The sequence below is a fragment of the Plasmodium yoelii genome (assembly GCF_900002385.2).
Source record: "Plasmodium yoelii strain 17X genome assembly, chromosome: 12".
Classification (NCBI taxonomy): domain Eukaryota; phylum Apicomplexa; class Aconoidasida; order Haemosporida; family Plasmodiidae; genus Plasmodium; species Plasmodium yoelii.
The window spans coordinates 854621-869746 of NC_036184.2; the positions used below are offsets into that span (position 1 = coordinate 854621).

Genomic DNA, 15126 nt, shown 5'->3' on the forward strand with positions numbered 1-15126 from the left:
GTATATTTGTATATACATACGTATTAATAACTAAATACTTGATTAACCAAATAATTTTGTTGTAATAACAATAAGGAGGCAAATAATTATATGAGGAAATTTACCCTTTCATAAATAAGCCAATTATAAAAAACGAACAAATAAATGAATAAATAATATATATATTTATAACTCTACGGCTATCAATATCTCATTAAATGTTATTATTATTTATTTTTTTTATTCTTATATTTTTTAAGTCTTATGAAATTACCATAAAACATCAAAATTATGAGAAATACAATATGCAATTGCGACTTACACATACATATGCACATATTTTTATAATATATTATATATGTATAATAAAAAATAAAGCAAATAATGATATTTAGAAGTTGCAAAAAAAATCATTATAATTAATTATTTTTATCTAGTTTATTCTCATTGAAAGCAGAAAAAAAATACCTATGCATATTTTACTCTTTTGAAAAAAAATAGAATTTCCAAGGGATTATATAAATAAAATTAATGAACTTATAAGATGGTATACCAATATATATGGATGTATATACCAACAAATGGATACGCATATTCGTTTTGTAGATATAAATAAATGGGATCAAGCATTGTTATATTTGTAGTAATGTCATATATATCCTATTATTATTAATACTTATTTAGTAGCAAAAATGAAAAGCAAATTTGCAAATAATAAAACTAAGGGCAATGTAACACACATATATAAAGAAAATATACCAGAGATATATCTATTTTCTTTTCTTATAATTTATTTATTAATTGTATTGTATGTATTAAGAGATACAATATATAAGAATATAATAATTTTCTACATTGGCCCATGTGTTCTTCTTTTTAAACTATCCTTTATATGCATACCAAAGTTTATACAATTTTTGAATCAAAAGGGTAATAACATTTACATATGTATATGCATGTATAAATATGTATGTATATATATATATAAAGATTGTGTGTATTTTATTCATTTATATTATATCTCAACTCTTTACGCGTTTATTATTCACTTATATACCACGTTCCTTTTAGTATATTATATGTTGTCACACCGCATGTCTATTTGATACGTTAATAAAATAAGACAAAATTTTACAAAACTCCTTTTGCAGGACTATGTGGTACTGATTTAAACAAGATAAGCAAGGATAAAGTAGCAGAACCAATTGGGCTATTCCCATCGATTTTATATTTTATTTTTGTTTTGTTCTACCAGATTCTATATTATAATGACCATAAAATTGTTAGGGAGAAAAATTTGGAAAAAATTATTATATTTCTGCAGTTTATTCTATATAACACCTTTTCCATTTAATATATCTTATTTATTTGTTTTCTTTTGTGAATATATAGTTACTAGAATATAATGCGGGATTGCTGTCCATTATTTTCATGACCTTTTTGGTATGCAAAAAAATATGCAGATGAAATTGGATGTTAGTAAATGCAGCCAAAATATTGCATCCGTTTACTCTTTTTTATTATTTTAATAATTTTATTGCACCTTTCCCTTTTTAACACTTCCAATTAAGGGTTTTATAGATGACGTTCTTGAATTAAAATGGAGATATAAAGTTCTTTTACCCTTTTTCGGTATTAATTTTTTTAAAATATAGAAATATTTATGTACATAAAATATTATTTTTTTTTCCTTTATGTATTTAATCGATGATAATTCCTATAATATTGCTTATATTTATTTAAAAAAAATTTATTATGCAGCGAGTCTACCTTTGCTATTATGCTATTCAGGAGAAACAAACATACGAATACCGAATTTTTTAATTTTTATATTTAAAAAAAAAATTATAAATATCGGTTTTTTTTATTATGTATACATTATATTGTTGTCTGTATTTTGTACAAACACAATAAATATATATGCGGGTATGAATTGGCTTGAAAATCTGTTTATTTTACCACTTTATGAAATGTGCATATTTATTCATTTTAATAAATTTGTTTATTAATTTTTTTTAAGGAATTAACGGATTGGAAATTGGCCAAACCTTGATTATTTCGATTTTTATTTCTATACACAATTTAATTGTAAGATTACTTAAAAGTGAAAACATTCGACGGGGTTATAACAATGCATTTACACTGAGCATATGGTTTTATTTACATTTAACCCGTTTTTCAAACATTCCCACACTATTACTACACAATTCTCAAGTGGGATAAAAATTGATTAATCCCCATAGAAAATTACATATTATTATTTATTTTTATATTTTTTTTTATATTTTTTTTATGAACATATAGGAAATAGTATTGAATATTGGAAGTTCTGATATCTCGGGATTATTAATTTTAAAACAACATTTTTTATCAGTAATATTTACCCTACCATTTATATCAATAAATTTGGCGACATTTGCTTTTAATTTTTATCCATCAAAAGGATTTGTAGGGAATACATTAACCTACTTTTGTGGCATATTTTTGGCAGTTGTTTCAATATTTGGCCATTATTCCAAAACATTAATATTATTTTTAATTCCACAATTTTTAAATTTTTTTTTGTCCTTACCACAATTATTTAATTTTATACCATGTCCAAGACATAGATTACCTATTATAGATCATAAAACAAATAAATTAACATATTCATATAATTTTACATTAATAAATTTAATTTTATATATATTTGGCCCTTTATCAGAATATCATTTAGTTATTATTTTATTATTTTTGCAATTTGTTACTTGCTCCATTGGCTTATTTTTGAGATATTTTATTGACACTACATAGAGTTTGCGATATATGCTACTCTTCATTATATTCATAACATAGTATTGTTAATTTTTTACATGTACATATGAATATTATATAGGTATGTACATAACCATATTTCATATATATATATGGACATGCATGCATATTTATGCAATCTCTCGAATACTTGGTGTGATTAAAGTGCTAAATTTTGGCGAAATATTTGTTTGGTTAAAATGGATTGATATATATCAATGAGAAGCACTTGATCTTTTTTTTTTTGCATACATAATGCTGGCTCATTGTTTTAGTGTTCATTTATGTATTTCATTTTTTATATTTTTTTCATTACTTTCGTTATAGTACTTTTTTTATTAAATTTTTTTTTGTGTATATTAATGATAGCAACTCACCAATTTTAAACTTAAAAATAGGCAAAAATGTATACATAATATACGGATACAGAAAAAATAGTAACCAAATTATCATATCCTAAAAATGTGTGTTATAATTTATTATGCCAACCTTTTGGATATACCCTGGCAATAATATGACAGAAAAGAATTGTTATTTTTTAATAATATACTACATGATATATGTGAAGCAATATGCGATGTATAACCATTTATGCATCATATATATTTATCCATGCACACAATATAATTATCCAAGTTTTATATTATTATCATACATGTAATTTTCTTCGTATAAATAATTTTTCATTATTTGAAATGTAAAATGATGAATTAAAAAAAAAAATAAAAGCAAAAAGTACGAAAACATATATATTTATGTATACACACATAAATTCGTACAACTTATAATCACCATAATACAAAAACGTTATTAACTGAACAAAAAGCCATTGATTTATTCATTTTATAAGAATCCCTTATCAGTATTATTGTCACTAATATTACTGATATTGTTTTTGTTAAAATTATAATTTTTCGTATTTTAATTTTTTTAAAGGATATTTATAAACGTATCAAATTATAAAAAAATTGTATTCTTCTTGTTAAAAAAGATTAATTCTAAAAAGGTGAAAAACATAATTAGTATATATTTTTTTGCCTTGAGAATTTATTTACAACCCTATATATATATATTTATAGTTGTAAATTGATCATGCTAACGAGTTTATTATTAACATATTTTGTAACATATTTAAAATATTGTTTCTCAGCTAATGGAACATTATTATGACATTTTTTATGTTACAATATGATATATATATTATTATTTTTATTCGATGCTTTAAATTAAATTTATAATACATTAAACGATATGCACTCGAAAATATAAACAATTTTATTTTATTATGTAATACAACACCATATAAATAGATTAAAAAAAACAAATTTTATGTGCAGTAAGCACTCCTTGTTGGTATAATAGCTTAGTCTTTATTTTTTCAGTATAGGTAAATTTCATAATATATACACCTATATGTGTATGTGAATATTAATGTAATTTTTTTTTTAATTATGATTTGTGGAAAGGATGTTAGACTTAAAAATGATGATAATGAAAAAAAAAACAAAACGCAATTTAAAAGCAACGAAACGAACTCATATTATAGCATTGACCAAAATACAATAAGTGATGGCGAGTCCCCTAATATATGCTATGTAAATAAATCGGATACTACCAATTTACACATTAATAATTTAATTAATAATATTATTAAATGCAACAATAAATTTACCAAATATAATAGAATTATTTTATCCTTAAAAAAAATTAACGAAAGAATTAAATGCTCTAACAAATGTATACTGAACAGTTGTAGTGAACAACAAAAGGACACAAAAAAAAAAAGAAAAAAAAATATATTACAAATAAAACAAAGAAAAAATAAAAAGATACTATTCACTAATAGTTGTAGAATTTCCACAAAAAAAAAAAAAAAATGTAACCCTAAATATGAATTAACTGAAATTATATGGAAGCATAAAATAAATAAAAAGATACACCAAATTATTAAAAGAGTGATATATATAACATATTGTACAAATATAGGGCATTATAAAAAAAGAAATATACGCAATAATTCTTTTATATATTTTTTGTGGAATCCACACACTTTGAAGCAGAGAAACCAGGAAATAAAAAAACAAAAAAAAACGACCAAATTAATTAGCAGTACGAATTTTACAATTATAAATGAGTTAAAATATAATAGAGGAAAACAAAAATATTTAAATGTAGAAAGATTAAATATGGTTACTGATAGCAAAAAAGGTAACCAATATAATAGCAAAGGGGAACAAAATGATAAAATTCTTTATGCTAATAAAAAAGGAACAAATTTAATGGAAGAATATGGAGCGGAAGTAGAAGACAAACAAAACGACGAAAAACAAAAATGCAGTGAAACGAATTATATTTACAATAGCTTAGAAAAACAATCTGAGAACACATATGATCTGTATAAGGGATTGTGTAAGAATTCTACATACAGTGGTTACCCATATGGCTTTAAAAATTCAGAGAATAAACTCGCAAAGAGGAATAAAAAAAAAAAAAGTTTGATAAGCAATATTTTTAATAGAATTGACGATATAAGCGATATTAGTGGTAATAATAATGATGTTATTTTGAGCTCAATTAAAAAAAATTCAAAGAATTTTGGCAAATGCAATTCCGAAGACAATGGAAATAGGATACCTATGAATGAAAAACACTCCAATTTTTGTTGTAATGATAATAAAAGTAACAATTTGAAGAATTATGTGTATAAAGACAATGTATTAAAAACAAGCGATCACACATATACGTGTTTATCCAAATTTTCGAACAATAAATGCACAAGTAATAACATATATTTTGATAAAAAGTTGTATTTTAATAAATATAATAATACAAATAATACTGATAATTTATTTGATTCAAAAAATGTAAGAAATTATTCTCATTCTTTGAGAAACATAATAAAACGAGATGAACATAATGACAAAAAAAATAATAAATTAAAAAATTGTATTTTTAGCAAAATAAATGCAGATAATAATAACCAATTTTTTTTACACAAAATCGATGTTTTGAGCGACATCCATATTCATGATAAAAATAATCATAGTAATTGTGATCATAATGGAAGAAAAAATTGGAAAAGCAAAAAATTTAATTACTTCCCAATGTGTCTCTCGATAGAAACTGACCCAATAAATGGATACAAACATCAATACACCAAAGATAGTTATATTATAAAAAGGACCTATAGTATAGACAGAAAATACAATGTTAGAGATTATTTTCGCATGAGTTATATTCATAATAATTATAATAGTTATAAAAATAGAGGAAATAGTACAAATTATTTTTCTCAAAATATAAATTGTGGAAATATTGAATCAGGACAAGCAGATAGATATTTTTCCAGGAAAAAATTAATTCCTAATTTTCTGAACAAGAATAAACATAATAATGATAAAAAAGAAATAAAATATAAGAATAATGTAGAGAAAAATGTTGCATTTTATTATAACTCTCATTATGCGAATAAACATAATGTTAATTTTTTGTCTTATCAAAATAACAATATTTATAATAAAAAATTAAGAAACTCGATGGAAGATAGAGGATATAGTACAAATAATAGTAGTAGTAATGCAACTATTAATGAAATCAATCATAATAACAGTGCCAGTACAAGAGCAAGCAACACCAATAGCAGCAATAACTATACGAATGGATATACATCGGTGCAACCGTTCAAAAGACTAAAGAACCGAGTCAATAACCATTTTAGTGCATTAAAACGAAGTTACAAAAATTATCAAAAAAACTTTGAAGAAGAAAAAATTATTTTTTTTAATTCAATAAGAAACATAATAAGAATAATAAAAGAGATTAAAAAATTAAAAGTCGATCTTAAAAAGGAGAAAAAGTATTGCTCGGTTATATGTGATGAAAAAAAAAGAGAAGAATTTAATAATTTAATAAAATATTTATTACACCAAAAAATAATAAGAAAAAAATTAAAAGAATATTATTTTAAAAAAATAGACAAAGGATTATTTACTTTTTTGTTGCGAAGTAATTATGCAAATTTTTTATTTTCTGAAGAAGAAGTCAAATTGTTGAAACGGTGGAATGTGATCAAAAAGAAAAGATCGAAATTTGATAATGATAATAATGCAAATCATGAAGAAAACAAAGCTTATGATAAAAATAACAAATTTCAAGCTAATGACAATTTAGCTTATTGTTACACCGATATATTGAATATACAATCCCCAGACCAAACAAACAATTTTTTTGGTTCAGAAAAAGAGAGGAAAACATGTTATCAAGAAGTTCCGAAAAATGAAAAAGTTTTAGAAAATAATATTTTAAATTCTGAAGAAAGAAAAAGTTATCAGAATAATTATAATCGGATAAATCAATCTTATGGAAATAATAATGAGTTCAGGTTTTATACAACAAATGGATTTAATCATAACACTATAGAGGAATATTATAAAGGAAACTATCTAAAACAAATATGCATTAATAATTTAAATGATTTATATTTAAAACATTGTAAAAAATATAAAAGGAGTATAATATTTAATGTGTTGTCCTTTTTTAAGAATATAAAAATAAAAAATGTGTCTAAAAAATTTAAAAAAAAATTAAAAAATAATCAGCATATATATCTTTCTAAAATATATAACTATAAAAAAATGCTAAGACATATAAAATACATATTTATAAAATTATTAAAAAAAAATATAGCAGATATAAATTCAATACATATCAACAATTGTTTTTTGAATTCAACTATCTGTTTTTTTTTATTTTTAATTTTAACGATTTTTAAAAATATTAGTACACTTAAAGTTGTACAATGTCATATATATTATTCTCAATTTTATATATCTCTATATCATATAAAAAATAATAATTTAAAAAATTTGTATTTTATGTGTAATCATATTATCCACTGTGAAATACCTGATAAAGATATCTATGACTATAAATATTATAAGAATTGCATAATATATTTTGATCTAAATTATCTTAAAAAAAAATCAAAAAATAATAATAAACAAGGAAATAAAAAACATGTTGAGGATATTGCGAGGTCAGAATCTATTATTTATCCTTTGGGACAATTGGAAAATTATCAAATAGACAAAATACAAACTGATCACGAAAGTAATACAAAACCACATTATGGTATAAACAAAATAATCATTAAGAAGAATAAAAAGGTAATACCATTTGATAAAATATCATTTTACGATATATTTGTCGCAAAAAAAAAAAATTTAAACAAGGAAACAGCAAACGATGAACATGTGACAATAAAATTGTCTAACTTACCAAATAAGGAGCATAAAAATAACATAATTTCCTCAAATATCGAAGGAAAGCAAAAAGATATATTATGTTGGTATGATAGTATTTCAACTGCCCCACCATTATTGAATACTGGAGAAGAAGATCAAAACGAAGAAGAAAATAATATGAATCATATACATACTGAAATTGAAAAAAGAGAAAATAAATATATATGCGATGACACAAAATTTGATAGTAAGATTAATACATATAATATACACAGCTCATCATGCAGTAATGAAAATAGTTCAGGAAATTCAGTACAAGCTTCAGAAAATTATATATATGCATTTCCACGAAAAGGTATAGAATATTTTAATTTGGAAAAATTAAGAGTTTTAAGATTATCTTCAAATAAATTAGGCGATGATGCTCTTATATATTTGTCTAGTTTAATAAAAAAAAAAAAATTAAATAAATTGAAAATATTGGATTTACGATGGAATAATTTTACTTACAAAAGTTTATTATCTTTATTATTTGCATTGATAAACAATGTGAAAAACGATTATAAAAATAACACTATATCGGATTTAAAAAAAAACAAACAAACAAATAAGTTGAAATTGCGTAAGTTATTATTATCGGGGAATAATATTGATAGCTCGTTATATTCATCATTTTTATCAGGATTTTGTACATGCAATTATATTGTAGTTGTGGAATTAGATTTTTCTATGAACATTATAGATAATGAATGCTTCCCTATTACATTAAAATATTTCAAGCATATATTAAATTTACAAAAACGAAAAAAAAAAAATAATAATATTAGTGGCGTATATATAAATTTAGATCATAATAGTTTAAAAAATTCAACATATATTAACAAGTTAATGAAAATATTATTCAAATTTCCTAGGAATAAAAAAAAATATATAAAAAATAAAAATATGGAACAAACCAATTTTATTGATCAGACTGGTATGGTAAAGCAAAATATATTATTAAGCTTGCAATATAATGACATAAAAAATATAGATACAAATGTGGAATTCCACAAATATGAACAAAGGATTAGATTTTGAGTAGTGTTAAATAAATGAAATTTGAAAGAGCCAATTAAATAAATTAAATTAAAAAATAAATAACATTTCCAGCCTGTGAATAAAGATAATCAAAGTCAACGAGGTTCTATATGAACCTCTTTCATTAATTATACATAAAAAAAAACAGAAAATAAAACTAATTCATGGATTATATCCAAGATATATATGCCTCATATTTTACATATTTTTTCGTCACTTAACATCCATTTATTTTTTGAGTGTTTTAAACCCTTTTTGCACACATATTTAACATATGGATCCATGATTCGAATGTTTATTATATTTGTATGCTATGGACTTACAAAACATTGATAATGTATATATATTATTAATTATGTGTTTGTACTGACACTTAAATGATCGATGCTACCTAGATATGGTATCGGATTTTGAAATTCATTTTTGTCTAATATACTATCGTAAATATTTTTCCAGTTTTCCTTATAACTTTTTTTGATTTTTTTTTTTTTTTTTTTTTTTTTCCCTCTTAGTTTTTCTTTGTGCACTTCTGGGAATTGTCGTATTTTGGGGGCACTAATTCCAAGCTGCAAAAATTGAGAAATAAAAAATAAAATAAAATAAAATAAAAGGGAAAGCATAAATAGCCATCACAGTATCTCTTTATACTGTAATTCTTCACATATAATATGTATATGCTATATGTAATATAATACAAGTGTAAATATGGGATGTTTCTGTATGCATACCTGCTTAAACATAATGAGGTTTTGAATGTAATTAAGGTTTGGGTTTAAACCGACATTCAGTTTTCTCTTTTTATAATTTTCCCTTATAGCATTCAAAGTTTTTTTTTTATATCCTTCGTCTCTCCATTTTTGTTTTATGATATCGGAAATTTTTTTCCTCCTTTCTATACTAAAAGGCTTTCTATTGCATAACATTTTTTCTCGAAACTCTTTTAGCTTCCATTTTTCTTTTAATAATAATGATTTTCTTCTTTTCGTATTTTCATCTTGATTAAAAATTAGAGTTTTTTGTATAACACTTTTTCTGTAATTTTCATCTTTCCATTTTAATTTTATTTTATAAGATAATAGTTGTTTTGTTTTTTCGGAATGCTTAAATTTATTTTTACACCGTAAAAGTTTTTTTCGCTCTTCTTCATTTCTCCATCGCAATTTAGCTAATTCTGATAATTTTTTTCGAATTTCTTCTGACATTGATTTTTTTTTTTTTTTTTTAATCCCCAATTCAATTTCTTTGTCAATATTTAATTCTAAATCATTAGAAGTTGATATTTCTGTATTTTCTTCTTTCCTTATAACCTCATTGTTTTTTTTGTCTTCTTCAGCAAGATTGTTCAATGATTGTTTTCCAATTTCAGCAACATTGTCAACGTTTCCATCTTCTTTCTTTTCCTTATCATAAATATGTGTATCCATTGTTTCCTCAGTTTTGTAATTAGTATGTGATTCGTCATTCCTTATTCCAGTTACATTATTTCTGTTGCCTTTTGTACACTCATTTTTTGTTTCTTTTTTTAATTCATTCGATATATCATTTTTTTTCATTTTTTCGGGGATCCTCATAGTTGAATTTTCTTTCACTTTTCCGCAAATATCTTCAACATTATTGTATGTTTGCTCATTTTCTATTTTTTTACAATTTTTAAACAGGGAAAATTTATTAACCTTATTTATTTCATCAATGAATTTTCCTTTTCTCTTTTCAGTATTTTTATAATTTATAAATTTGTTTCGTCTTATTTTCATTAAATTTGATTGATTGTTTAGTTTTATATTAGGTAAAAACATTTCCCTTATACTCGTCTTTTTGAAATTTAATCCATATGAATGCATACAGTATTTATAGAATAATAGGATATAATATATATACGTAAAGATCGTACTTGCACGTATAAACATATTAACTACTATGATAACAATTCTTTGATTTCTTCATTTTTTATGCTGTATTTTATTATATTATATTATATTTCATATTATAACAATCACTATATTTTTCGTTTTTGCTACTGTTTAGTTTTCTATGGTGTTGTATGATAATTTATATCTGACATTAATATTATTACTAATTTGTTACTATCAATTTTTTGCTCTTTTATCCAAATTTATTTTATTTTCTTAAGGGGACAAAGAAATTCTTTCTTCCATTGTATTCTCAAAAAAGTATTACCATGCTTTTATTATTATATATATTATTTTTTGCAGTAGTTATATAAATTAGGAAAATTGGCAAATAATTATTTACATATATATATATTATTGGATATCTTTCTATATGAAAAAAATAAAATACCCTTTCTCAAAAAAAAAATGAAAATTATCACTGCTTTTAAAACAAATATATTGAAAACAACATATAAAATTAATGGAAATAGAAATGAAAAAGAATAATATAAATGTTAAATCTCATTCCAATATATGCTTTATCTCACAAAAAAAAAATAAATCTATATTCTATTTAAAAAATTATTTTTTCTATATAAGCAGTTTATCATTTGGGTTATATATTTAGTATAAATTCAGGTTGCATAGAGAAAAAATATTTTTTTTTATATTTTTATTTTGGATATTATATATATTATTAATCATCATTTTAAAAATGAATAAATATTTACTATGAAAAGAAAGTATAAAAGTTCTTTAAACATAAAAAGTGCAACTTAAAATTTTTAAGAATTCACCGATTTTATTCTTTCCCATCTCAGTGTTTAATCTATGTAGAATTTCAGAAATTCGTACGAAAAGACCCTTAATCTTCATACATAGATCAAAAACTGTATGTATATATATATATATATGTTTCACTTCTTATAACTTGGAGAGTTTATCATAATTATTCCCCAAACATAATGTAGATAAATTAGATGCTAATATATTACAAAATGCTGCATAATCATATCTTTACAGAAGCATTACAGATATGTATATACACATTAAAAAAATAATATCACTAATTTCTTCTTTAGTTGTAAAAAAAAAAAAACGTTTTTTTCGTGTTGCTTTATTTAACACATTTTGTAAAAAAAAAAAATGTTATCAAGTCAGCCTTTATCAATAGAGGATAGTAGTTAAAAAAAAATATATATATCCATCTATCTATATATCTCTATTTATATAATACTTTTGTGTACAATAAACACTTATGCTTGTACTCGAATAAAAAATATATAAAAAAAGAATAGCAATAATAACAGAACGAAACACTGTTTGTTTCTTATAAATAGCTTTCAAAAAAAAGAAATATAATATATTAAAAAAAAACAATTTCGAAAAATACTTAAATTCGAATATGCATATACCAAACTGTAAATATCCTTAGCACATATAAGTAACATTTTTTTTACATATATGCATTGAATAATGTATGCAATCGAAAAAAATATAAAATTTCTACATATAAAATCACAAAGAATATTAGATTATAATAGCATCTTATAACGTATTAACATTCTTTAGTTTTTTTTGGGTTTTTTGGTTTGGGTTGGTGGAACTGGGACTTTGTTCATTAAAGCTTTGTGAATATGTGGGATAACACCACCACCAGCAATTGTTGCCTTAATAAGTGTATCTAATTCTTCGTCACCTGTAATTAAATAGAAAATAAATAAAATAATTTGATCGCCATTTTAGAAATTTCAAATGTTGTAATTAGATATATGAGCATATGCGAATCATGGATGTGAAATAAAGTTGTGCATGAAATTTTTTTTAAAAATTATGTAAAGAATAATAAAAAAAATTACCTCTAATAGCTAATTGTAAATGTCTTGGGGTAATTCTCTTCACTTTTAAGTCCTTTGTTGCATTTCCTGCCAATTCTAAAACTTCAGCAGTTAAATATTCCAAGATGGCTGCTGCATATACGGCGGCTGTGGATCCAACTCGTCCATCAGAAGAAATTCTTGTTTTTAACATTCTGTGTACTCTACCAACTGGAAATTGTAATCCAGCTCTTGAGGCACGAGATAATGGAGCTTTTTTAGTTTTTCCTGATCCTGCAAGGGAAAATATAAAATTATAACATATAATAATTAACATGCATCAGTCAATAATTTTTGTTTACTTAGTATTTACATGTTAGTGCAAATAAAAACAATGCAATAAAAATAAACAGTCATGTAGTTATTTAACAATTAGTTTGTATAAAATACTGTGAAAATGAAATGGGGGGAAATAAATAAAATAATGTATAATGAAACTACACATTACTCCAAGATATAAAACACGAAAAATTGTGTGTGATGCATCATATTTATATATTTTTTGTTTTTCCTTTTTTAAGTATTAACCTGTTTTTCCCTTTCCTCCTTTACCAAGACCAAGAACTTTACCACCGACTTTTCCTCCAACTTTGCCACCAATTATTTTTCCTGGTACTTCCATGATTAGTTGAATGAATAAATAAAAACAATAAAATTAAAAAAAAAAATGTAAAAATATAATAAAACTGTTAAATAAGTTTTCTTAAAAATGAAAATTAAATTTCAATGAATAAAAAAATATACAATTGTATTTATATTTGCGAAAATAATAAAATAAAAATTAAAATAAAAAAAAAATTAAATTAAAATATTTTGTAACTTTAATATACTTAAAACGAGAAAATAAATAAATAAAAAATAATATTAAATTAAATATAAATTATTTTTCATATATGTATATATATATATATATATATATATATTCTAATATAATTTTTTATTATGGATTTTTGAACTATGCCTATTACGTATTTAATTATATACACATACATATAAAATAAAAACCATGGTAACAATAATACGCTTTTTTTTTTACAGCAACTATTAATATATGTTTATATCAAAATAAAATGCAACACTTTTCACTAGTAATATTATTGTTTTTCCTTATTTTCTTAATTTTTTTCATGAAATTTCGTTAATTAATATAATAATAGTAAAAATTAAATATTGATAAAATCACCAAAAAAACAAAAGAAAACAGACATTTCTTCTTTTATATATTAAAAAAAATATATATGGATAAGTGTTATCGCACTTATATCGCATAAATTGAAAATTGCCACAATTATTATCCCGAATATTTTATACGTTATTATAATATATAAACAGTTTCATATTATTTTTTTTTTAATACTTGAGAAATATTATGCTAATATAAAAATTTTTAATCGTTCATATATATTATGTGCGTATTAATAAAACTTGTGAAATACTATTTTTAGATTTAACCGAGCAATATATAGGGTGTGGTTAAATCAACATAACGGGTACCATTTTAAATAGGGCATTTAAACGAAATAACTCAAATACAAATATATACATACATATATGTATGTATTTTTATTAGTTTATTTGTTTAAACATATATGTAATTTTTGCGTATTTATTTTTCTGGAACATTGCCACTGATAGTAAAATATTATATTTTTATCACAGTTATATAATGTGTATTTATTTTTTTATTCCTTTTCTTTAATAATATTACTCCCAATTAAAAAATATAAAAAGTTGTATATACCACAATAATACAGATCAATTTGCTAATACTTTTCAAATGAAAAAAAAATTAAAAGGAAAATATATTATCTTTTTACTGCTGAAATAAGACATTATAAATGTAGTTATTATAATAATTTTTCATGTGAATAAAATTAAGGGTATTATAAAAATATATAAAGAAAAACATTAATTTACAACGGGTCATATTATCCTTCGTATATTTCGTACTCTTATAAACTATAAATAAACGAAAGGAATAAAAATTGTATAAGTTGGAAAAGGTTGTATCATGCATACGATATGTATATAAGAAAATAAATGTATTTAGGGGTATAATGTGAAAAAAGCGTGATACAATATATTGTTTGATGAATAAACATGCAAATGTAGTATCAATAAGAAACAATTAAATGTTTTACCTTTTTAAACATTTTAAAAACATGTAAATCGCTATTAAATTTATTTTTCTTTTAAATATTTTCACAAAAGAGTTAAAAACATTAATGTAAATATAAATGTATGTTATTCCATTTTGTGTAG

General features: G+C 22.5%; 4 protein-coding genes across 4 annotated transcripts; 2 read left to right on the forward strand and 2 right to left on the reverse strand.

Moving 5' to 3' along the window:
* Positions 1-671: 671 nt before the first annotated feature.
* PY17X_1220500 (UDP-N-acetylglucosamine--dolichyl-phosphate N-acetylglucosaminephosphotransferase, putative) lies at positions 672-2772 on the forward strand (the record flags this gene model as incomplete). The annotated part of the gene is made up of 7 exons (XM_022956774.1): positions 672-909; positions 1131-1261; positions 1372-1422; positions 1551-1611; positions 1741-1905; positions 2000-2067; positions 2284-2772. 7 exons carry the CDS (start codon positions 672-674, stop codon positions 2770-2772), a joined length of 1203 nt encoding a protein of 400 aa, XP_022812625.1.
* A 1451-nt stretch (positions 2773-4223) lies between these two features.
* Positions 4224-9095, forward strand: PY17X_1220600 (uncharacterized protein; the record flags this gene model as incomplete). Its single annotated transcript, XM_719172.1, has 1 exon — positions 4224-9095. The coding sequence occupies one exon, from the start codon at positions 4224-4226 to the stop codon at positions 9093-9095; it is 4872 nt and encodes a 1623-aa protein (XP_724265.1).
* A 353-nt stretch (positions 9096-9448) lies between these two features.
* On the reverse strand, positions 9449-11002 carry PY17X_1220700 (conserved protein, unknown function; the record flags this gene model as incomplete). The annotated part of the gene is made up of 2 exons (XM_719173.3): positions 9449-9661; positions 9824-11002. 2 exons carry the CDS (start codon positions 11000-11002, stop codon positions 9449-9451), a joined length of 1392 nt encoding a protein of 463 aa, XP_724266.3.
* A 1553-nt stretch (positions 11003-12555) lies between these two features.
* PY17X_1220800 (histone H2A.Z, putative) lies at positions 12556-13486 on the reverse strand (the record flags this gene model as incomplete). The annotated part of the gene is made up of 3 exons (XM_022956775.1): positions 12556-12686; positions 12847-13098; positions 13393-13486. The coding sequence occupies 3 exons, from the start codon at positions 13484-13486 to the stop codon at positions 12556-12558; spliced, it is 477 nt and encodes a 158-aa protein (XP_022812626.1).
* Positions 13487-15126: the final 1640 nt, after the last annotated feature.